The following is a 24,753-nucleotide window of genomic DNA, read 5'->3' on the forward strand; positions in this document are numbered from 1 at the left end:
TGCCCAATGGGAGCATCAGGATTCTACCTTGGAAGTTATTCTTTCTGTCCAAAGAAGTTTAAAGACTTTTCCAATAGTCTAGCACAAACAGAGATGAGCCAGGAAATACAAGTGTGTATGTGAGAGCCAGAGAAAGAAGGAAGGCAAGTGTAGAAATGAATAGTGAGCAAACCACAGCATGACACAAAGTAGCAAGAAGAGTCTATGGGAGAGCAGGCAAACCTCTACCGAAATCAACTGATAGACTGCTGTTAGTTAGAACTTTCTGTTGGTTCAAAGAGAGAACAATGACAACAGACTAAGATGGCAATACCCCTAGCATGATTCCAGTATGGGACACAGCAAGTGAGCAAGCCTAGAAAAGAATGAACATGATACAGAAGAAAAAAATGCAAACTAGACTCCAACAGGGTCTTCTGGCCATGCCTATGTGACTATTATCACCTTAGGAAGGAGTAGAAGCTGAAATCAGAACTCCAAAGTTCTGTATGCCCTTAATAGTATGTTGATGATGTTTATGCTTAAGTTAATGTTACAAGGGAATCTATATAATTCTCCTCTGTGTAGATTCAGTCATTCTCGAATCCTTAAGACAAGTTATAAAATGTGAACTTAATTAAGTTAAATTAATTTATGTTTAAAAAGAGATAAGGGGTCTTGATATGTTGCCCAGGCTGGTCTTGAACTCCTGGTCTCAAGTGATCCTCTCACCTTGGCCTCCCAAAGTGCCCAGATTACAGGCATGAGCCACTGTGCCTGGCCTAAAGAGTTGAATTTAAGAAAGCAAATAGAGCCATAAATGCAAATTAACAGAATGTAAAGCCAGGTAGTATTACTTGTTAGGAAGTAAAATTAAGCTGGTAAGGAGGTGTTATAGGGATGGGGACTAGGGAAATGCTATTTTAGTTGGGGTCAGAGAAGGCCTCTCTAATGGGTAATATCTGAACAGAGACCAGAACGAAGTGAAAAAGCAAGCCACATGGAAGCAAGTTCCAGATGAGAAGAACAGCCAATACAAAGGCCCACAGGAATAAGGAGGGTTGTTTGGAGAAGAAGAAGGAAGCCAGTGTGTCTGGAAAGGCATGAGAGCAAGGGGCAGAGTGGTGGGAAATGTGATCTGAGGGATGATCAAAGGTGTAGGGCCTTGAAACTGTGGTGAGAACTCTGGGTGTTTTTTTTTTTTTTTTGCCTCCCATCATCAATATTTATTGAGCATTTACAGTGTACTAGGCACAATAGAACATACAGAAAACATTGTCCCTGCTCTTGAGGAGCTTACATTCTAAAAGAAAAAATATACCTCTTTTAAAATGGCATTTTTGTTTGGTGTTTTCTGCAAAGTACTGAGGAAATATTTTGTAAAGTGAGCTTTGGGTATAACTTAGCCCCATCATTTAGAGAACAGAGGAGGAAGAAAGAGGAAGGATTTTAAAGGCAGACAATGACAAACCATTCAGGATAGGCAGGGTTTTAAAGGGAGATAAACACAATCTCATCAACTAAGGAGAGATTTGCTGCAGTAAACAGGATGAGGGAAATAGTCTGTGGGATGCAAGCAAAGGAAGCAGGGTGCCTTAGACACTGAGTGGAGCCAGAAAGGTCATGCGGCCTTTTTCCAATACATGGCCACCAAGTAGGAATGGTTGGTGACAAGACAGAAGGCTAAAAAAGGAAGGTAATCTTGTGCACCTGACAAATAGAATAAAGGATCAAAATTGAAGGCAGACTATAAGAGTATCAAGAAATTCTTAAAAACCAAAAAGTGGTTTGGAAGCACAAAACTTATAGTTAATGCTACCCAATGTCATGACGGGCCAAGAACATTGTGGCTTCCTAAGTTAGAAAATGCCATACGCCAAAATTTTAAATGGAACATATTACATTTTTTTCTAATCAATCTCCCCTCTCCCAAAAAAATTGGAACTCATTTTTTTCAGGGTGGGGAGGAAGAGAGGGGATCACGGGACATGGAAACAGTAGTTATATTAGTAGTATTTTTGTTGTTATGATAAATTTTGTGTTTAAACTTGGTAAAAGCTGCCAAGAGGGAATAAGGAATAAATTTCAAAAAATGTACAATTTCCTTTAGAGAAGTTTCAGAACCAAAAGACTAATTTACATGAAAAGCTGTAGAGAAAGTAGTTGAAAAGTCCATTCATAAAACTTTTATTCCACTTACATGAATTTAATACATGTGTTCTTAACAATTATGCTTGGATTGTTATACAGCACGCATGTTAGGCAAGTATCAAAAAAAATCACAAAAGCAAAAAACCTAAAAAAAAAAGTTAAATACATGGGTTTTTGTTTTACTGCTGTGCTTGATATAGATGAAGTAATGAATACCAAGCAATTCATTTTTCCTGCATCTTTACTTTTACATTTGTTCTTAGGTTGCCTAAAACATTTAGATACAAATAAAATGAGTGTAGCAAAAATAATGAAAGCTAACAGCAGGTAACTTTACAAATAATGGAATGTGAACCGTTTCTGCCCTTATCCAGAGTAAAATGGGTCACAACTTTGTCTAAAGGAACACTTCTGCAGTTGTAGTCAAAGGTGTGCACATTGAGATTGAGTATTCCACAGATATACATGGTTTAATATGTGGTATCCATGGGGTATGTTTCTACCACAGCCTTGTAAGTGCTCCAAACCTTAAAGTACCCACAATTACTACACCTGTGACTGGAACCAATGATCCCTTTTATTCCCCACCAGGACAAACCAATATGTAGGCAGTTTTCTTTGCTTGGACAGGGAAGCAGTTTTACCCCGGCCCTTGTGAAGCCACAATGTACCAAAAGTACTATGCCAAACATTTATAACTTGTATAAAAATTCCACATCCCCATATTGGCCACCTCAAGATGAAAACAGGTAACTCCCTAACTGTTAACTGGCTCTACTCCCCTAATATTAAACATGAAAACCACATGGGAAATATAGAAATTCAAATAGAAGTAACATAAACCTGTCATAAATCGTAAACAAAAAACTTTGTGGGACAGCATGGATGACAAATTGTCTACTGTGTAAATTTTAGAATGAGGCACACAAAAGTTGGAAGGCCGGTTAATTTTCCCCTCCTTCTCCTGCTTCAGCTTCGTCTCCTTGGGTATCTGATGTCCACAATGTCAAGTTGTCTCCCAGTAATTGCATTATTAGCATGCTGTCTTTGTATGACTCTTCACTTAATGTATCAAGTTCAGCAATGGCTTCATCAAAAGCTGTCTTTGCAAGAGAGCAGGCTTTCTCTGGGGAGTTCAGAATCTCATAATAGAACACAGAGAAGTTAAGGGCCAGACCTGGTCTGATAGGATGTGTTGGTTGCATTTCCTTTTTGCTGATTTCAAAAGCTTCTTGGTATGCTTGTTGTGACTGATCCACAATCCCTTTCTTGTCATCACCAGCGGCAACCTCAACCAAGTAACGGTAGTAATCTCCTTTCATTTTCAAATAGAAGACTTTGCTCTCTGCTTGTGAAGCACTGGGGATCAAGAACTTTTCCAAAAGAGACAGTACATCATTGCAGATATCTCTTAGCTCCGTCTCAACTTTCTCTCTGTATTCTCAAGCCATCTGCTGTTTTTTCTCAGCACCTTCCGTCTTTTGTTCAATACCTGAGACGACCCTCCAAGATGACCTACGGGCTCCTAAAACATTTTTATAAGCAACTGAGAGAAGATTCCTCTCCTCATTGGATAATTCAGCTCCTTGCTCAGTTACAGACTTCATGCATGCTGCCATGTCATCATATCGCTCAGCCTGCTCGGCCAGTTTGGCCTTCTGAACCAGCTCATTTTTATCCATGACTGGATGTTCCCACAGTGGGCTCCCCTCACGCCGGCACGCGGCCTCGCCTGGGTCTACCTGGCGGGCGCCGCTGGGCCGGGCCTGGGCTCTGGCCTGCTCTCCGAACTCTGGGTTTTATGTTGAGCGAGATGGGAAATCACCATAAGGTTTTGAACAGGGGAGTACTATCATCAGTTTTAGGTTTTAAAAGGATCACTCTGGCTGCTGTGTGAGGAGATTGTGAAGAAATAGGGAAAAAGGAGACCAATTAAGAGGCTACTGCTGTTGCCCAGGCAAGAGAAGATGGTGACTTGGACTAGACTAGAGTGACAGAAGCAGAGATGATGAGAAGTAGTCAAATTCAGTTTATGTTCTAAAGGTAAAGCTGACAGGAATTGCTACTGGATATGAGCGTGAGAGAAAGACACAAGTCAATTATAACAATTAGGTTTCTGGTCTGAGCAACTGAGTGAAAATGAAGATGCCATTTACTGAAACAGGGAACACTGAGGGAGGAGTTTGTAAGGTGGATCAAGAATTTGGTTTCAGGCTGGGTGCGGTGGCTCACACCTGTAATCCTAGCACTTTGGGGAGCCAAGGCGGGAAGATTGCTTGAGCCCAGGAGTTTCAGACCAGCCTGGGCAACATGGCAAAACCCCATCTCTATTTCATAGAAAAATGAAAAAAAAAAAAAAAGAATTTGGTCTCATACGTATTGAGTTTGAGATTTTATAAGATGACATTAAGGGGAAGCTGGGATTAGAGGTGTAAATTTGGGAATCAACAGTACACAGATGATATTTACAGCCATGGCAATGAATGAAATTGCTTAGGAAGTCACAGAGAAGAGTCAGAGGATTGAGTCCTGGTGCACGCCAGTATCTGAAGTCAGAAGAAAAAATCTAGCAAAGAAAACAAGGTCTAGACAGTGAAGCAGGAGGAAAATCAGTTTGGTATCCGGAAGTCAAGTGAAGAAACTTTTTCAAGTAGGAATGATTAGTAGTCATCAATGTTACAAAGGTCATTTAAAATGAGAACTGAGAACTGACCATTAGATTTGGCAATTTGGAAGTTACTGGTGACCTTGATAAGAGTGGTTTTGGTGGCACAATGGAGGCAAAAATCCCCATTGGACCAGGTTCAGGAGAGAATGGGAGGAGATGATGTAGTGACAGTAAATACAGATATCTTTCACAGTCTTACTGTAGTAAAAATGGAGAAATGGGATGTAGAAGAAAGTGTGAAGCTGAGGATGCCTCTTTTTAACATTTACAAGTGGAGAAAATAGATTAATAAACTTCCATGTATCTATCACCCAGCTTTGGCAATTACTGACATTCTTTCAGCTCCTCCCCTGGCCTGCTGGGATGTATGGGCAACTTGCCCGTCTCCAAGCAAAAATAAAACAAAAACAAACAAACGAAAAACCCAAAAACAAGGACATTCTTTCATTTTTGCTTCATCTATCCCCAACTGTTTACTTTTTTCCCCAGAAGTATTTTAACATAAATGTAATTTAACCTGTTAATAGTTCAGTATTTCTAACACAGGACTTAAAAATAACCATAATATCATTATTAAGTCCAACAAAATGAGCAATACTTCTTTAGTATCATCTAATACTCAGTCCACATTCAGTTTTCCTTGATTGTCTCAAAAATGTCTTTTCTCTACCAATAACTTGAAGGAGTAGAACAGACTAAAAAAAGAAGAAAGGTCTTATTACGGTTGGTTGGTTCTAGACAGGATCCAAGGTCTGTACATTGCATTTGATGACTGTGTCTTGTGAGTGTCTCTTACTCTGTAACAGATCCCCTTCCTTATGCTTTTTTTTTTCCAATGTTCATGCCATTGATTTGTTAAGATACTAGGTAATTTTTCCTGTGAAATCTCCCACAATCTGTACTTGACTAATGGTACCTACATGGTATTATTTAATGTTCTTTACTCTCCTGTATTTCCTGTAAATTTGTAGTTAGATCTAGAATCTTGATTAGATTCAGATTCAATTTTAGTTGTATGCACTAATACTTCATAGGTGATATATCTATTGTATTGCAACAGGAAGAACATAGCACCTGGCTATCCTACTTTTAGTGACAGGATTGAGCAGTGGGTTCAGGTGTTGTCTGCCTGACCCATCATTATAAGATTCACCATCAACTTTTCACTCAATGATGTTAGCAGATGTTGATGCCTAGACCCATAATTAGAGGTGCCAAAATGGAGGTTTTCTTCAACATTTTGTTATGAAAACTATCAAACATATAGAAAATTGAAAGAATTATATTGTAAAGAGCCACCTAGATTCTACAATTAAATATTGTTACATTTGCTTTATCAAATATCTATCTCTTTATCCTTCTATCCATCTTACTTTTTAATACACCTTAGCACACATATCATTGAAATTTAATATTTGTTTAAAATTATGCCTCTACTTAAAAAAAAAAAAAAGCCAGTTTTGGTGGCGTGCACGTGTGGTCCCAGTAACTTGGGACCAGTAACTTGAGGTAGGAGGATCACTGGAGCCTGGGAGCTTAAGATTGCAGTGAACCGCAGTTGTGCCACTGCACCCCTGCCTGGGTGACAGCAAGACCCTGTCTCTTAAAACTTCTATAAAAAGTAAAAAAAAATACAGTTATGCTTAAGGTAAAAAATGTATATACTGTGAAATGCACAAAAGCGTACCATTAGAGTTTTGATGAACTGCATACATTTGTGTAACCCAAATCCCTAAAAAAATTCATTATCCCACAAACCTCCCTCCCTCATCCCCTTCCCATTCAATCTCTGCTGCCATCTCCCCCAGTGCAAACCACTACTCTGATATTTTTTCACCATAGGTTTGTTTTGCCTATATTAGAACTTGATAGACACAAAACCGTAAGTATGTATTCTTTTATGTAAGGCTTCTGTCATTCAGCATGTTCTGAGATTCATTCATTTTGTTGTGATCAGTAGTTCATTTCTTTTTACTACTGCGTAAGTATTCCATTGTATGAATATATCAGTTTGTCCATTCTCCTGTTGACAGACATTTAGGCTATTTCTAGTTTTTGGATATTATGAATAAAGCTGTTATAATTTATTTCCAGAATACCAAGTTAGTTTCTAGGCAACCTCCAAAGGTGACTGATGAGGTTTTTTTTTTTTTTAATTATTATGAACTTACAGATTTTTATATATTTAATGTGTTTTAATCAATTGCTGCCTTTACAAATTTTTGTGCTCAAATTGTCCCATTTTGGGCCAGTGGGACTTTAAGTCAGTTCTTCTGTATTTTTGTAAGACTCCAGAAGTCTGATAACTTCCTTGCTTTCAGTCACAAGATGATGTTCCAGGCTTGTCATGTCCATTTCTTGCCCCAGATCTGGAATCAGCCATTTCTCTAAGTAGCCCTGTTTCTTTTTAGTGCAAAAAACGATTTAAATCCATGATGTGGGCCAGGTGCGGTGGCTCATGCCTGTAATCCCAGCACTTTGGGAGGCCAAGGTGGGTGGATAACTTGAGGTCAGGAGTTCAAGACCAGCCCGGCCAACCTTGTCCCTACTAAAAATACAAAAATTAGCCGGGTGTGGCGGCACATGCCTGTAATTCCAGCTACTCGAGAGGCTGAGGCAGTAGCTTCACTTGAACCCAGTGAGCTGAGATTGCACCACTGCACTCCAGCCTGGGTGACAGAGTAACACCTTGTATCAAAAAAAAAAAAAAAAAAAAAAAAATTGGCTGGACGCAGTGACTCATGCCTGTAATCTCAGCACTTTGGGAAGCCGAGGTGGGTGGATCACGAGGTCAAGAGATTGAGACCATCCTGGCCAACATGGTGAAGCCCTATCTCTACTAAAAATACAAAAATTAGCTGGGTGTGGTGGCGGAAGCCTGTAATCCCAGCTACTTGGGAGGCTGAGGCAGGAGAATCGCTTGAACCTGGGAGGTGAAGGTTGCGGTGAGCCGAGATCATGCCATTGCACTCCAGCCTGGGCAACAAGAGCAAAACTCTGTCTCAAAAAAAAAAATAAATAAATAAACCACAAGTTCAAGCTAATATTTCTTCCTATTCAATTATAGCGTTTTTACTTTAATTCTTTGATTTGGCAAGTATAGTTCACTTTTGAACATGGGTTTGAACTGTGTGGGTCCACTTATACATGGATTGTTTTCAACAAAATATACTGAAAGTTTTTTTTGGAGATTCGTAACAATTTGAAAAAACTCGTGGACCAACCATGTTGCCTAGAACTATTTTAAAAATTAAGAAAAAGGTGAAGGATGACTTCTGGAATTAAAAATTAAGAAAAAGCTATATCATAAATGCATAAAACATATTTAGATACTATTTTATTATTTAGTACTATAAAAATGTACACAAATCTATTATAAAGAGTTAAAATTTATCAAAACTTACACCTACACAGACTGTAAATGGTGCCATTCAGTCAAGAGAAATGTGAACAAATGCAAAGAATGCAATATTAAATCATAACCATAAAATTAACTGTAGTACATATTATACTACTGTAATAATTTCACAGCTCCCTCCTGTTGCTGTTGCAGTGAGCTCAAGTCTCGTGAGTATTCACCTAATATGTTGTGTGATGCTTCTTATCTTTGCCTGAGCAGTTCATCTCTCCAATAAATTGCATATCACAGTAAAAGTAATCTCACAGTTCTCATATTATTTTCACTGTGTTTAGTGCAATACCTTAAACCATAGGATCCATAAAAAGTGCCATTGGTGATGCTAGAAGTGCTCCTAAGAAACAGGAAAGTCATGACATTACAAGAAAAAGGTAGGCTGAGGCAGGTGGATCACCTGAGGTCAGGAGTTCGAGACCAGCCTGGCCAACATGGTGAAGCCCCATCTTTACTAAAAACACAAAAATTAGCCGGGCATGGTGGCAGGCGCCTGCAAATCCCAGCTACTGAGTAGGCTGAGGTGGGAGAACTGCTTGAACCTGGGAGGCGGAGGTTGTAGTGAGCCGAGATTGCACCACTGCACTCCAGCCTGGGTGACTCCACCTTAAAAAAAAAAAAAAAAAAAAAAAGGAAAAGCTGAATTGCTTGATATGTATTGTAGATTGAGGTCTGCAACTGCAATTGGCTGCCATCTCAAGATAAATGAATCCAACATAAGGACCACTGTAAAAAAAAAAAAAAAAAAAAAGGAAAGGAAATTCATGAAGCTACTCCTGCAGCTAACACCAGTAGGTGCTAAAATCTTGCATTTTTTGTGAAATACCTTTTTAAGTAGTATTGAAAATGCAGCTTTTATGTGGGTATAAAAAAGATATACCTATAGATTCTAACATAATTTGAGAAAAAGCGAAATGGCAACTTAAAGCAAAAAGAAGGTGAAGGGGTCAGGTGTGGTGGCTCATGCCTATAATCCCAGTACTCCGGGAGACTGCGGTGGGCAGATTACTTGAGTGGAGGACTTTGAGACCAGCATGGGCAGCATGGCGAAACCTTATCTCTACTAAAAATACAAAAATTAGCCCAGCATGGTAGCGCGTGCCTGTAGTTCCAGCTACTCAGGAGGCTGAGGCAGGAAAATTGCTTAAACCCAGGAGGCTGACACTGCACTCCAGCCTGGGTGACAGAACGAGACTGTCTCAGGAAAAAAAAAAGAAAAAAAAGTGAAGGATCTAAAAGCTGGAGAATACAATGGTGGCAAAAGACAGTTTGATAAATTTTTTTTTTTTTTTTTAAGAGACAGGGTCTCACTCTGTCACCCAGGCTGGAGTGCAGTTGGTGCAATCATAGCTTACTGTAGCCTTGAACTCCTGGGCTCAAGCGATCCTCCTGCCTCAGCCACCAGAGAAGCTGGCACTACAAGTGTGTGCCACCATGCCTGGCTAATTAAAAACATTTTTTGGGGGGTTAGAGTGTCTCGTTATGTTGCCCAGGGTCATCTCAAACTCCTGGCCTCAAGTGAGGCAGATAGGCTGACTCTACTGTTTTGTGCAAATGCAGTTGGAATTATATCAGGACTATGCTTATTAGAGTTAGTGTATCCCTTCCTGCCCTAAATCTTGGTGCTTGCTTCTGTTCCTTATTAATAGACGTTCTTTGTGGCATTTTCTTTCCAGAATAGGGTACTTTTCATCCATATTAACAGCCTGTTCAGGCAGATATTGCTCCTCTTCAATACTTTTCTGAATGGCATCTGAGAACTCATCTGCTGCCTCTTTGCTGACAAAAACTGATCCTCCTGTTATGTTGACATTATTTCATTTTAATTTATTTTCAGAGGTGGGAGTCTCGCCCTGTTGCCCAGGCTGGAGCGCAGTGGCTATTCACAGGCACAATCCCACTACTGATCAGCACGGGAGTTTTGACCTGCTCTGCTGACAACCTGGGCCAGTTCACACCCCTCCTTAAGCAAGTTGGTGGTACCCCCCTCCCGGGAGATCATATTGATGCCAAACTTCATGTGGACACCTGATTGGCATAATGCACCACATCCCAGAACTCCTGGGTTCAAGCAAACCTCCTGCCTCAGATTCCTGAGTAGCTGGGACTACAGGCATGTGCCACTGCATCCTGCTATTTTGACATTTTTAAAGCCAAACCTCTTTCTATAATTATCAAACCGGCTGGGAGTGGTGGCTCATGCCTATGATCCCAGTGCTTTGGAAGGTCGAGGTGGGAGGATCACTTGAGGATCACTTGAGGCTCCCTTGATGCATATAACACAAAATATGTGTTAATCAACTATGTTATTGGTAAGGCTTCCAGGAGTAGTTAAGTTTTGGGGGAGTCAAAAGTTATGCATGGATTTTCAACTGTGCGGGGATTAGTACCCCAATCCCCATGTTGTTCAAGGGTCAACTGTAATCTTGGTACCTAATGATACTAACATAATTACTCATTTGCTTTGTGCTTCAGAATGTGTGTGTGTGTGTGTGTGTGTGAAAGTTTTAAAATAATAGTAATATACCTACATTATCAATAACAACACCACTGAATGATGTTTAAGATTTTGTGGTTCTTTTTGTCCTTAAGATATATCCCACTAGGTATGCCCGGTCAAAATAGCATTTTACTACTGAGTAAAGTAAGAATCCATGAGTCTATGCTGATGTAAATAAATAAACAAATACATGAATGGGGAAGGAGGAAAAGCTTTAAGTAGAAAATCAATTAAATGTAGAAGAAATGCTGGAATCTGTCAGTTTTCATTATCATAACTGATTCAGGTAAGAAACATCAAGGATGCTAACTTGTGAGTGAAAGTTTGAAGAGTGGTAAGATATTTATGTGATCTCTAAATATCTCCCTACAGGATACTTATTAATTACAAATGGGAAACTAGTAATTTTACAGGGGAGAAACCCAGCAGAAACTAGCAAAGTTAACATTGCTTCTAATGGGACTGATTGATAGCATGTGCTTCCTGATATGATGCATTGAGAACTTGGCAACACTGCTGTGGTATTCCTGCCAAAGTACATAACCAGATCTAATCATGAAGGAACACTGGGCAAACCCAAAGAGGGACATTCTAGAAAGTAACTGGCCTATATTCTTCAAATACAGTTCCAGGTTAAAGTGATTAAAGGAGACTAAAAAGATAGATCTTGTTTTTAATATATATATATTTTCGAGACAGGGTCTCACTTTGTCACCCAGGCTGGAGTGCAGTGGCATGATCTCTGCTCACTGCAACCTCCACCTCCCGAGTTCAAGCAATTCTCGTGCCTCAGCCTCCCAAGTAGCTGGGATTACAGGAGCGTGCCACCATGCCTGACTAATTTTTTGCATTTTTGGTAGAGACAGTGTTTTGGCATGTTGGCCAGGCTGGTCTCGAACTCCTGGCCTCAAGTGATCTGCCCGCCTCATCCTCCCAAAGTGCTGGGATTACAGGTGTGAGCCACTATGCCCGGTTTGTTTTTATTTTTGTTATAAAGGATATTACTAGGACAACTGATGAAATTTTAACAAGGTCTGTAGAATACATAATGATATTAGGTCAACATAAATTAACTGATTTTGATAACTGTACTGCAGCTATGTAAAGGAATTCCCTATTTTTAGGAAATACATAAATGGATGAGAGTGAGAGATTGAGAAGGATTAAACAAATGAAGGAAAAAATGTTAACATAGAGAATCTGAGTAAAAGGTATCTAGAATCCTCGTACTTGTTCTCATAACTTTTCTATAAGTCTAAAATTACGTAAAAACAAAACAAAAACCCCTACCCTATTTTAAAAGTTACCAAAAATAATTCTCCTTGTGGTTATGCTTTCACTTTGCAATAGAGTGAGGTTCATTTGTTTCAACTAGATTTTGCCTTAATTTGGTGTTTTAATTGTATAAAACATGTACATAGGTTCTAAAGTACAAACTGTAAAACAGATACTATTCAGAGAGGTCTGGCTTTTGCACTCTTCCCCCACTCCCAATCTTTTCTTCCCCATTGGTAACTATTTTTATCAGTTTTCAGTTTATCCTTCAGTTTTTTAAAAATAAGAAAATATGTACAAATATTCAAAATTTCCACATAACAATATATTCTATAGGTAATTCCATAGTAGTACCTAGAGCTTTTTTATAGAGGTTTTAAAATTTTTTATTTTATTTATTTTGAGACAGGGTCTCACTGTCACCCAGGCTAGAGTGCAGTGGCACAATCATGGCTTACTGCAGCCTCCACCTCCTGGGGCTTAAGCCACCCTCTTGCCTCAGCTTCCTGAGTAGCTGGGACTACAGGTATGTGCCACCACACCTGGCTAATTTTTGTAGTTTTTTGTAAAGACAGGGTTTCGCCATGTTGCCCAGGCTACTCTTGAATTCCTGAGCTCAAGGGATCTGCCCACCTCAGCTGGCCAAAGTGCTGGGATTACAAGCATGAAGAACTGCGCCCGGCTTTTGTTTCTTAGAGAGAGACATTTGTATATACTAGCAGAGGTGGACACTGGAAGACAATAAAATTCTCTTCTGAGTGATTCTATTTTCTCAGTGAAATAAAAAGTGATCACCAGGTGGGAGTGAGGAAGGAGGGGGGTTCCTGGCAGTCTGAGAAGAGTACAGGTGTGAAAAAGTATTTTCAAGGAATAGAAGAATGAACTGATTAAGCAGTGGTCCTCAAACCTTAGCATCAGAATCACACAGGTTGCTGAGCCCCATCCCCAGAATTTCTGGCTCACAGGTCTGGGATGAAGTCAGGAACATGCATTTTTTTTCTTTTTTTATTTGAAACGGAGTCTCGCTCTGTCACCCAGGCTGGAGTGCAATGGTGCAATCTTGGCTCACTGCAACCTCTGCCTCCCGGGTTCAAGCGATTCTCCTGCCTCAGCCTCCTGAGTAGCTGGGATTACAGGTGCGTGCCACCATACCCAGCTAATTTTTGTATTTTTAGTAGAGACGGGGTTTCACCATGTTGGTCAGGCTGGTCTCGAACTCCTGACCCTCAGGTGATCTGCCCGCCTCGGCCTCCCAACATGCTGGGATTACAGGCGTGAGCCACCACACCTGGCCTTTTCTTTCTTTCTTTTTTTTTTTTTTAGGGACAAGGTTTTGCTATGTTGCCCAGGCTAGACTCAAACTCTCAGGCTCAAGTGCTCCTCCCATCTCAGCCTCCCAAGTAGCTGGAACTACAGGCGTACGCCACCATGCCCAGCTAAGAACATACATTTCTAACAAGCTTCTGAGTGATGTTGGCGCAACTCGTTTGGGACCCCTGTTTTGAGAACCACTGGACTAAGGAAATATACTAGGACTGTTGGCAGCCCAGGGGCCCACTTGAGGTTTGTAGTCATGAATTTGAAGTGAGACCAATCAGCATCATTGAGTGTTTGTATCCAGCAGTCCTCATTTTACATGGCAAGGTTCAGGCCTGGAGTAGGTGGTGAGCTGAATTTAACCAGGGTTGGGATTTAAAGAGAACAGTGATATCAGTAATAGATGGCACCAAACAAGCGTATACATTTGTTCTTTTCTACTTCTATCTTAATGTAAATACCTTATAATCCCAACAAGAGAAAGAGGAAGCGTGAAGGGAAGAGGACATATCGAAAATGAGCTAAGAACGCAGAGACAAACCAGAATGTTCAGAATGAACAGGAAAAAGCTTATATAAAGAAAGAACTAGAAAAAGATTATACTCAAATCTGGTGGTAGCTGTGCTGACTCACATTGAGGAGAAAATGTGGTCACAATATGAGGAAACTGAAGATTAAAACAATTAGTGTTTTGAAAAGGGTTGGCTTAGGTGTAGGAAAATAATATAGAAAAAAATATATTCATACTAGATTATATGAAATAGAATGCACATAGTTAAATGCCCATTTAGTCATTAAAAAATTCCTGCTAGGATCTTGAAGAGATATATGCATACTCATGTTCACTGCAGCATTATTCACATTAGTCAAGAGGTGGAAGCAACCCAAAAATCCATCAACAGATGAATGCATAGGGAAAATGTGGTGCATATACAGTGGAATATAATGCAGTTTGATAAAAGAAGGAAATCCTGTAACATGTTGCAACGCAGATGAACCTCGAGGATATGACACCAAGTGAAATAAACATGTCACAAAAGGACAAATACTGTGTGATTCCACTCATATGAAGTGTCCAAAGTAGTCCAAATCAATGAAACATAAAGAATCATGACTGTCAAGGGCAGGGGGAGAGGAGAGAAATAGTTTAGTGGTGAAGAGTTTTAGTTTTGCAAGATGAAAAACTTCTAGAAACTGTTGCACAACAATGTGAATATACTTAACACTATTGAATTGTATACTTAAAAATGGTTAAGATGGGGCTGGGCTCAATGGCTCACACCTGTAATCCCAGCACTTTGGGAGGCTGAGGTGGGTGGACCACCTGAGGTCAGGAGTTTGAAACTAGCCTGGCCAACATGGCGAAACCCTGTCTCTATTAAAAATACAAAATTAGCCGGGCATGGTGGTGCATGTCTGTAATCCCAGCTACTTGGGAGGCTGAGGCAGGAGAATCGCTTGAACCTGGGAGGTGGAGGCTGCAGTGAGCCGAGATTGTGCCATCGTACAATCTCTTGTCGCCTGGGCGACAAGAGTGAAACTCCGTCTCAAAAAAAAAAAAAAAAAAAAAAGTTAAGATGGTAAATTTAATGTTACATATTGTACCACAATAAAATAAAATCCTGCCAATACAACAATATTGCAGGACCAATACAGCAACCACCTTCCTTCTCAGAGGTTCTAAGGGGAAGTAAGAGCTACAAAACATTTTTATTCTATTAATTTAAAAATATCCTGTCCCATATATCATATTTATAACAAACAAAAAGCTCTGGAGAATATAATGTTCAGAAGAGTGTACCTAGAAATAATTAGAATGTTAGATACAGCCCAATGAGTCAAATATTTATTGCAAACAAGCTGCAGGATAACAATTATGGGGAGAATAAAAACTAACTTCTTCATTTCAAATGACAACAAAAAAAGGGAAATAACACTAAACTGCAGGGCCAGCAGTTACATAGATGGACAGATAGTGGTTAAATTTTGGACTAGGATCAAAACCAAGACTGCAGAATCCCATCATTATTTTGCTTAAAATACAGGTGATGTTTTAATTTGCTCGGGAGAGTTTATCATAGTGATCAAAAGGGGAGAACACCATCAGAAATCTCATCTAGTCCTAATAATACAAGTTTGTTTTAGCAAAGGTCTTAAAGGAATACATGAAAATATGCTAAAATAATGTACAGATGAAAACTTAAGAAACAGAAATTCAGTGCTTGTGCTTTGAAAGTCCATATAGCATATTATGTATCATTTCTTACAAAACACAGAAAATACATATTTCTGCTTAGAATTTATAAAACTTTTAAATTTTGAGCGGGGGCAGGAAAACGTTCCACAATTGTTAAGTTGGAAGGTATTCATAAAGAAGATATAAATAATTTCCTAAAGTTCAGTGTTGGTTGAGCTTAAAGTTGTTCCATGGTAGTAGGGCTTTTTAATATTTTCAAAAGGAATCTGAGAGTTGTCATACCGAAAAAAGAAAAAAAAAAAAGAGGGGGAAAAAAAAAACCCTACCACCACATATGAACATACAAAAGAAGAGAACCCCAACCAATTGCACCACGACCGGATGGAAGAGCCCAGCTGACACAACCAAGACGAGTCTCAGTGTCTAGGGAAGCTTGGGGTTCTGTTCCTTTTACTTCTGGCGAACCTGAACTGTGAGTATTTCTTGATTTCAGCTACATAAATGAACCTTTATTTCAGCTAAAATTTGATTATCTGAACATTCAAAGTGAAACGTGATTCATGGTGATAAGGCTACTCTAATGTCAGCAGTTATTCGCTTTTAGAACTACTGAGTAAATTGCTTGAATGACACCTCTGCCTTGATTTCAAATGAGACTGTCTTTTTAGTTACTTTAAGTGCTTTAAGACATTCAAGGTATTTAAGCTCCTACTGTCAATATAGTCACATTGTTGATACTGCATTTGGATACTGCCATCAAGATTTTGCAGATCTACTTGCATGAATTAAAAGTTATTTTCATATGCAATACATTTTATTTCTAATGTATTATAAATTATAACTTATTGACTTTAAGTTATGCTGTCTCCCTATTTTAAATTACTGTCTTTTCTTTATTATATTATTACTATTTTATAGTATTACCAGACCATATAACATTTAAGTTTGGTGTTTCAGAAGTAAATAAGGTGAATATTAGATAAGAGAGAAAGCAAAATATGCTTTAGTTCAAATAATAATTTTTTAAAATGTGTTGCTATGGACACAGTTAAATTTGTAACAAAACCTAACACACTACTAATAGTATTATTTCCAAAGTAATATGTTTCCAATTTTCATTTTGTATACAGCAGTTAATGCAATTTTGAAGCATGCCCTGAATAGATTCAGTCATTATCAAGTCAAACTAAAAACGGTGAAAGGTTGCGACTATTACCAAATAGGTATGTATTTCAACACAGCAATGTGATATTTTCACAAACATACCCAAACTGCATTTTAAAAGCTTCTGCTCATCTGGAGTCACAGTGGAATCTGTTGGGTCCTGCCCTCTGGGTCCAGTACTCCTACATGAGCCAGCTGAAAAAAACTGCAGGAGTAGGTGGTGGTGCGGGGGTACAATGCACTAATACTAGGTTTTTGAACTTGTGAATAGGATTTGCCAAGTAACAACATTTAAAAAACACTATCTACTATGACAAAACTATTGTGACCACTTCAATATAGCACATGGGTCACAAGCAATGCCCACTGGGAAATTAATCCCCTATGTAAACACAGTGGTTTGTTTCTTGTCTTCACAAGCAATTCTTAACATATCAAACAGGTAGTTTTAAAAATATCAGTAAATAGCCTTATATAGTGAATGACATTGTAATGTACTAACCAACTTCAAAGGAGAAAAAAAAACAGTCACCAAGTTTAAAACAGAATGTAATTGTGATTTTTAATTAAAAAAAAAATTTTTTTTTTGAGACAGACTCTCGCTCTGTTGCCCAGGCTAGAGTACAGTGGCATGAACACAGCTCACTGCAGCCTCTGTCTCCCGGGTTCAAGCAATTCTCCAGCCTCAGCCTCCGGAGTGGCTGGGACTACAGGTGCGTGCCACCACGCCCTGCTAATTTTTTTTTTTTTTGGTATTTTTTAGTAGAGGCGGGGTTTCGCTATATTGGCCAGGCTGGTCTCGAATTCCTGGCCTCCCGTGATTTGCCTGCCTCGGCCTCCCAAAGTGCTGGGATTACAGGCATGAACCACTGCTCCCGGCCAATTTTTTTTTTAATGTTCTTTTTTTTTGAGACAAGGTCTTACTCTGTCACCCAGGCTGGAGTACAGTGGAGTGATCTAGGATCACTGCAACCTCTGCTTCCCAGGCTCAAGCGATCCTCCCACCTTAGCCTCTCGAGTAGCTGGGACTATAGGCGCACGTCACCATACCCGCTAATTTTTATATTTTTTGTAGAGACAGGGTTTCACCATCTTGCCCAGGCTGGTCTAGAACTCCTGAACTCAAGTGATCCTCCCGCTTCAGCCTCCCAAAGTGCTGGGATCACAGGCATGAACCATGGTGCTCAGCTGTCAATTTGTGAATCAATAATTGTATGCTAGCTGTCTAATACATAGTTCTAAATGATGGCCACTATTATAACGTAAACAAATGCATTGGCTTTGCTTTATGCTCTTTAAACTGAAGACTAAAGCAAAACCAGAAATGCTTACTGACAGATTTGTCCAACTATTACTTATTTTATTTGCAGATTAGAGCTGAGGCAAATGGTTTCAGGATATGTGCTTTGTGCTAACAGCTTTCTGGAGACATCTTGATTATGGCTATCGGGTCTAGAAGTAAGTTTAAAAAGATATGCTCTGTGGGTAGTGGCAATCATTCTGATGAATGATTTGTGATTCTGTAAACTCTGGATTTACTTCCTTATAATAATGGACATAGCAAATAAGATTAATACCCTTTCCAAAGAAGTAAAGCTAGATGGCATAACCTGTTCTTAAAATTGTTAAAGTGTATGTTAAAGGAATCATGTCAAAATACTGCTGATAGAACTCAATATTAATAAAGAAAATGCTGATCCTATGTGATAAGGAGTGAGATTTGGTGAAAAGCATCATGGGCTCTAAAAGTCAGATCTGAGTCCTAACTTGGGCACTGTCATTTAAGAGTTGTGTGGCCTGCCGGGTGCGGTGGCTCACGCCTGTAACCCCAGCACTTTAGGAGGCAGAGGCGGGTGGAAAATGAGGTCAGGAGTTCAAGACCAGCCTGGCCAACATAGTGAAACTCCGTCTCTACTAAAAATACAAAAATTAGCTGGATGTGGTCCCAGCTACTTGGGAGGCTGAGGCAGGAGAACTGCTTGAACCCGGGAGGCGGAGGTTGCAGTGAGCTGAGACCATGCCATTGCACTCTAGCCTGGGTGACAGAGTGAGACTCTGTCTCAAAAAAAAAAAAAAAAAGAGTTGTGTGGCCAAGAGTAAAGATCATAACCTCTTGAACTTTCTTTCTTTCTTCCTTCCTTTTTTTATTTTAGAGACAGGTTCATGCTATGTTGCCTTGGCTGGCAGGCTGGTCTTGAACTCCTGGTCTCAAGTGATCCTCCAGCCTCAGTCTCTCAAAGTGTTGGGATTACAGGCGTGAGCCACTGTACCTGGCCAACCTTCTGATCTTTCATTACCTCTTTTGTGATACCTACCTCACAGAGTATTGCAAGAATTATGTAAAGGAAGTAATATAAATGTGTTTAACACAGTGTCTGGTACACAGAAAGTACTAAATAAATATTAGTTAATGGTTTGGCCATCTAGCTTAAGAGTTCAATTCTGACTGCACATTAAAATCCCCTAAGGAGCTTTTAAAGGAAACCAGTGCCTGAAACCCATTCCAGACCAATTAAATCAGAATATCTGGGGAAGGAGCCAAGCACTGGTATCTTTAAAAAATCCTCAAGAGGATTCTAATATGCAGCCAGGATTGAGAACCACTGATAATCCCTTCTACAAAGAACCCAATTGGTGGCAGTCTCAAAAATCTCCAGTGGTAAGATCCTTATATTGCCTCCCAAGAGAGATCATTTCATTAGAAAAAAATGATTTCCTTAAAAGGAGGCAACATCTGTCTCTGCAATTTCTATCATTGGTTCTTGTTTTGCTTTGTGAAGACACATATAACAAAGTGAAACCCTTTTCTCTATGGCTTTGTAAAGCATTCTCATCTCCAGGGTAAGGTGCCTATTTCCTTCAACTTGCTTCTTTGACATGATTTGAGTTCTTCTCTCCATTTGGTCCATGGCCTTTTCTAAGTGTGCTGCTGTGGATCAAACACTGCATTCCAGGTGAGACCCTACCAGCCTGGGACGGAAGCAGCACAGTAGTAACAATTTTCATTTCAGACACCACGTATCTAGGAATTCAACTAAAGATGGGTTTTTCGTTGCCACCACACTACGCTAGTGATAGAGCAATTGCAATTGTGTTTGTTAATGCAGCTAAAGCTCTTCCTGTACTTGTACAGCTGCTTTTAATATCCACATGTAGAACTTCATATACATTTCTACTAAATTCCCTCTTTGATTTAATAATATTTATTATGCTAAGCATTAGGTACAGAGAGCCGAACAAAATTGACTTGGTTCTTAATCCTAATGGAACTTAAAATCTAACATGAGAGAATAAAAAAAATCCAAAATAACTACTCACAGGTGAGTTTTTCACGTCATTTCAGCTACTTGAGCTCTCAAAATCACATTACTTCTTGTGCCTCAATTCCCTGAACCTATGAGAGCTCCCTACATAACCACACAATATAGGTGGTTCCTCTACAGACACCCTTTTCCTTTTCCTGGTAATGCAGGTTGCATTATCAGTTTCATTTTTGGTAGCCTGACATTCTTTCTAGATTGCCCTTTGCTTATAGAATCTTAGATCACAGGTTGGGCATAGTGGCTCACACCTGTAATTCCAGCACTTTGGGAGGCTGAAGTGGGCAGATCACCTGAGGTCAGGAGTTCGAGACCAGCCTGGCCAACGTGGTGAAACCCCATCTCTACTAAAAATACAAAAATTAGCCGGGCATGGTGGCGGGCGCCTGTAATCCCAGCTACTCGGGAGGCTGAGGCAGGAGAATCGCTTGAAGCCAGGAGGCGGAGGTTGCAGTGAGCCGAGATCACGCCATTGCACTCTAGCCTGGGTGACAAGAGCAAAACTCTGTCTCAAAAACAAAACAAAACAAACAAACAAAAACCAGAATCTTAGATCACAAGAAACATGCCTATACCTTTCTATAAACTTTCTGAAATTTGTCTTCCTGCAGTTGAGACACATGACAGACTAGACTCAGTCCTTCCCCGCTCCCTTCCTTTCTCCCTCCACTTTCCTGAATTCTGGAAACAGGCTCTTACCAGGGATTACATAACTTCTTCTTCACCAGCCAGTTCCTCTTCTGTGGAATCAATGCTCCCCAACTTTACAACATTTTAAACCTTAATGTTACCCTCTACCAAAATGCTTTGTTCTTAATCAAATTATGTGTAGAGCTTTAAGAAAGGCTATTTTTCTCCGTGTATAAGATCAAATCAGGGACTTAATTTATGTAATTCAAATCCACTTTGCATGGTAGCAGTCAGGGTTTGAATGTCCACTCCTCCAAAATGTTTACTAATAGGGTCTCTGTCTTATTCACCTTCCTTTCCCACACAGTACTTAGCCAAGTGTGAGATATTTACTAAAATGAGATTAATCAAAAGGTGTTTATTAAAGCTAACTTTTATTAAGCAGTCACTATGTGCCAGGATTAAGTTCTTCTTATGCATTTTTCATTTTCACAAATGAGAAAACTAAGGCATAGAAAAGATTAAGTTATTTGCCCTTGGTCACAAGTTAGCTGGGTCTGATTTTGAGAACCTTGCTCTGGGCATCTTTATGTTAACCCTGCTAAGTGGCTGCTGTAGAGAAATAGGGCAGTCACTCTATGAGAGGAATGTGATGAGACCTCCAGAAATGCTTTCTTTACTTGTTATGACCAGCTCTCAGACTAAGCTCTTCACAGCAGTCAATGGGCCAATAATAAGTAGCTTTGCAAATATTCTCTGCTGCCACAAACAAGTAGAATTCAAACACTATCTCTCTGAAGGTTCTAGCAAGTCTCAATTTATTGAACCCAGGGCACATTTAAGCTTTGGTCAGGTTACTTCCAAAATCTTGGATTGCACATGCTGTTTCCCATCTACGTTATTACTCTATGCTTCTAGGTTAGGAGTGGCTAACTAGCAGCTGCCAGCTAACTTGGTTTTGTTTGGTTACTTTTTTCTCCTGTCCAGTGATACAAGAGTCTGTGTAACCTTGCAGGTGCTGTATTCTCTTAGTCTATTATGTTAATTGCATGCCCTAAGACCCCTACCTTGGTCTTAGGCTGAAAAGAAATTTAGGATCCTCTTCTTTATTCCCACTTATAGAATGAGACCACCACAAGTCACACGCCATGTAGCAATACATGTCAAAATGAATGAATGCCACATATGAGGGAAAAAGTCAAGGCAGGAAGTGGTTCTGAAGCTGGGCAGGGCCAGCAGTGGGCCCAGCTCTCTTACGGCTGTACATACCTTTAGAGAAACTGATGCTCACCTTTGAGAAATATGAGCTGTCGTTTCTCTTCACCACCATCTGTATTCCCATAAGAACTTCCCTAAGAGAAGATGATCTCATAAATTGAGTTATTTTAATATAATACATGAAACAGAACTTGAATGTAGGCCATGGCCACAGGAAAGGTTAGAGCATGAAACTCCATGAGATACCACACTATGTGCTGCTTGTTTAATGATACAATAATGTTACTACATACAGTAGGATAAAAGTAAAGTTTCTCACAATGTCTGAAAATAAATCATTTATTATTTACACTCTTTTTTTTTTTTTTTTTTTTAAAAGAGATGGGGTCTTGTTCTGTTGCCCAGGCTGGAGTGCAGTGGCTCAATTATAGCTCACTACAGCCTTGAACTCCTGGGTTCAAGCAATCCTCCTGCTGTAGCCTCCCGAGTAGCTAGGACCATAGGCGTGTGCTGGGAAGCCCAGCCTATTATTTACACTTTTAGTTAAAGTAACTGTTATTAAAACAGCAAATGACTCAATGTTTGGCATTCTGTTGTAGGAAAAATCTGAAGACATAAGGAATGACACATGAGGAATATGTCATTTAGCACTTTCACTTTTTGATCTCCACAGAAGACAATGAGAAGTCATACCATAACAATGACGACAACTTCAGTCAGCAGCTGGCCTTACTCCTCCCACAGAATGCGCTTTATAACCAATCATAGCGACCAACCGCCACAAAACTTCTCAGCAACACCAAATGTTACTACCTGTCCCATGGATGAAAAATTGCTATCTACTGTGTTAACAACATCCTACTCTGTTATTTTCATCGTGGGACTGGTTGGGAACATAATCGCCCTCTATGTATTTCTGGGTATTCACCGTAAAAGAAATTCCATTCAAATTTATCTACTTAACGTAGCCATTGCAGACCTCCTACTCATCTTCTGCCTCCCTTTCCGAATAATGTATCATATTAACCAAAACAAGTGGACACTAGGTGTGATTCTGTGCAAGGTTGTGGGAACACTATTTTATATGAACATGTACATTAGCATTATTTTGCTTGGATTCATCAGTTTGGATCGCTATATAAAAATTAATCGGTCTATACAGCAACGGAAGGCAATAACAACCAAACAAAGTATTTATGTCTGTTGTATAGTATGGATGCTTGCTCTTGGTGGATTCCTAACTATGATTATTTTAACACTTAAGAAAGGAGGGCATAATTCCACAATGTGTTTCCATTACAGAGATAAGCATAACGCAAAAGGAGAAGCCATTTTTAACTTCATTCTTGTGGTAATGTTCTGGCTAATTTTCTTACTAATAATCCTTTCATATATTAAGATTGGGAAGAATCTATTGAGGATTTCTAAAAGGAGGTCAAAATTTCCTAATTCTGGTAAATATGCCACTACAGCTCGTAACTCCTTTATTGTACTTATCATTTTTACTATATGTTTTGTTCCCTATCATGCCTTTCGATTCATCTACATTTCTTCACAGCTAAATGTATCATCTTGCTACTGGAAAGAAATTGTTCACAAAACCAATGAGATCATGCTGGTTCTCTCATCTTTCAATAGTTGCTTAGATCCAGTCATGTATTTCCTGATGTCCAGTAACATTCGCAAAATAATGTGCCAACTTCTTTTTAGACGATTTCAAGGTGAACCAAGTAGGAGTGAAAGCACTTCAGAATTTAAACCAGGATACTCCCTGCATGATACATCTGTGGCAGTGAAAATACAGTCTAGTTCTAAAAGTACTTGAGGTAAACATACTAAAATGAATTATATAATGCAGCCTCTTAATTCTTTGAAGAACTAAAAAATTAGGAAACAAAGTTCTAGCATTTACAAAACTCAGATCTCAAAGCTCTGCTTGTATTTGTGATATTTCATTTGCTTAACTGTAAACCATTTCAAGGTACTATCTTTGAAATCTGTATGTAAAATCTTTTCAAAATACATTTTTAAGCTGATACTCTTAACATAGATTATGAAGTTAAGTGAAATTTATGGCTCTAACAGCAAAATAATTAAAGTGCCATAGTTTCTCAAGTGACTAAAGTAGTTATTAAAATCAAGCACTTGATACTAATTTGAAGTGTGTTTAAAAGTAAATGATTTGGGAACTGACAATGTGTCAGAAAATATATGTTCATTTATCATTTTAAAATCTTGTATAATTTGCCACTGTACTCATTTATGCCTAAATCTCTATAACAGATGAAAAGATAATTAATAAAATCCTAATTTAAAAATGAGATCACCCACTATCTATCACTGCTTAGATAAAAAGGGAAAGAATTTAAATACTGTATAGTAAAAATTAACAGATAAGCTAACGATTCAATAGCCTAGCAATAGGTCTTAAAACCACACCTTACTTAAAACAGGTTTATAAACAATAGGGTCATTTCAGCCACAGTTTGATAAAGTAACATTGAACATGCATATTCTGTGATCCAGCAAGTCATGTACAAGGTATACATCTTACAGAATCACTCAAATACGTACATAAGAAACATGTAATGATGCTCAGTGAACTAACATTCATAATACGAAACAACTGGAAATAAGTACATAACAGCAAAGGCATGGAGAAGTGAACTGGTTTACTCACGAAATGGAATATCATGTAGCGATGCAATGAAATGAACTACACTCACATGCATAAACACGGGTATATCTCAAATATAATGTTGAGTAAAAAAACCCCACAAAATTGCAAAAGGGTATGTACTGCATGAAATCATTTATGTAAAATATAAAAACATAAAACAATACCACATTCTTTTTTTTTTTGAGACAGAGTTTCACTCTTATTGCCCAGGCTGGAGTGCAGTGGCACGATCTTGGCTCACT

The 24,753-nt window shown here is 39.1% G+C and overlaps 2 protein-coding genes and 1 pseudogene across 21 annotated transcripts in view; 1 reads left to right on the plus strand and 2 right to left on the minus strand.

Annotated features, from left to right (window-relative positions):
• The window catches only part of CASK (calcium/calmodulin dependent serine protein kinase), a 412,700-nt gene that overhangs the window by 159,197 nt on the left and 228,750 nt on the right, over positions 1–24,753 (minus strand). The window lies entirely within an intron of this gene.
• On the minus strand, positions 2,982–3,841 carry LOC101138239 (14-3-3 protein zeta/delta-like; annotated as a pseudogene).
• Positions 15,170–24,152, plus strand: GPR34 (G protein-coupled receptor 34). 4 transcript variants are annotated; one of them, XM_031005772.3, is made up of 3 exons: positions 15,170–15,971; positions 16,630–16,722; positions 22,431–24,152. In XM_031005772.3, the coding sequence occupies exon 3, from the start codon at positions 22,511–22,513 to the stop codon at positions 23,654–23,656; it is 1,146 nt and encodes a 381-aa protein (XP_030861632.1). In that variant the 5' UTR covers positions 15,170–15,971; positions 16,630–16,722; positions 22,431–22,510; the 3' UTR covers positions 23,657–24,152. The 4 variants fall into 4 exon arrangements, with proteins under 4 accessions (XP_030861632.1, XP_030861633.1, XP_055232419.1 ...); XM_031005773.3 differs by having other exon boundaries at positions 15,860–15,971; positions 16,633–16,722; positions 22,505–24,152; XM_055376444.2 differs by having other exon boundaries at positions 15,874–15,971; positions 22,505–24,152.

This window comes from Gorilla gorilla, chromosome X (genome assembly GCF_029281585.2).
Source record: "Gorilla gorilla gorilla isolate KB3781 chromosome X, NHGRI_mGorGor1-v2.1_pri, whole genome shotgun sequence".
Lineage (NCBI taxonomy): Eukaryota > Metazoa > Chordata > Mammalia > Primates > Hominidae > Gorilla > Gorilla gorilla.

Coding starts and splice junctions, on each gene's coding strand:
- GPR34 (XM_031005772.3), top strand. CDS start 22,511: ATGAGAAGTCATACCATAACAATGACGACAACTTCAGTCAGCAGCTGG.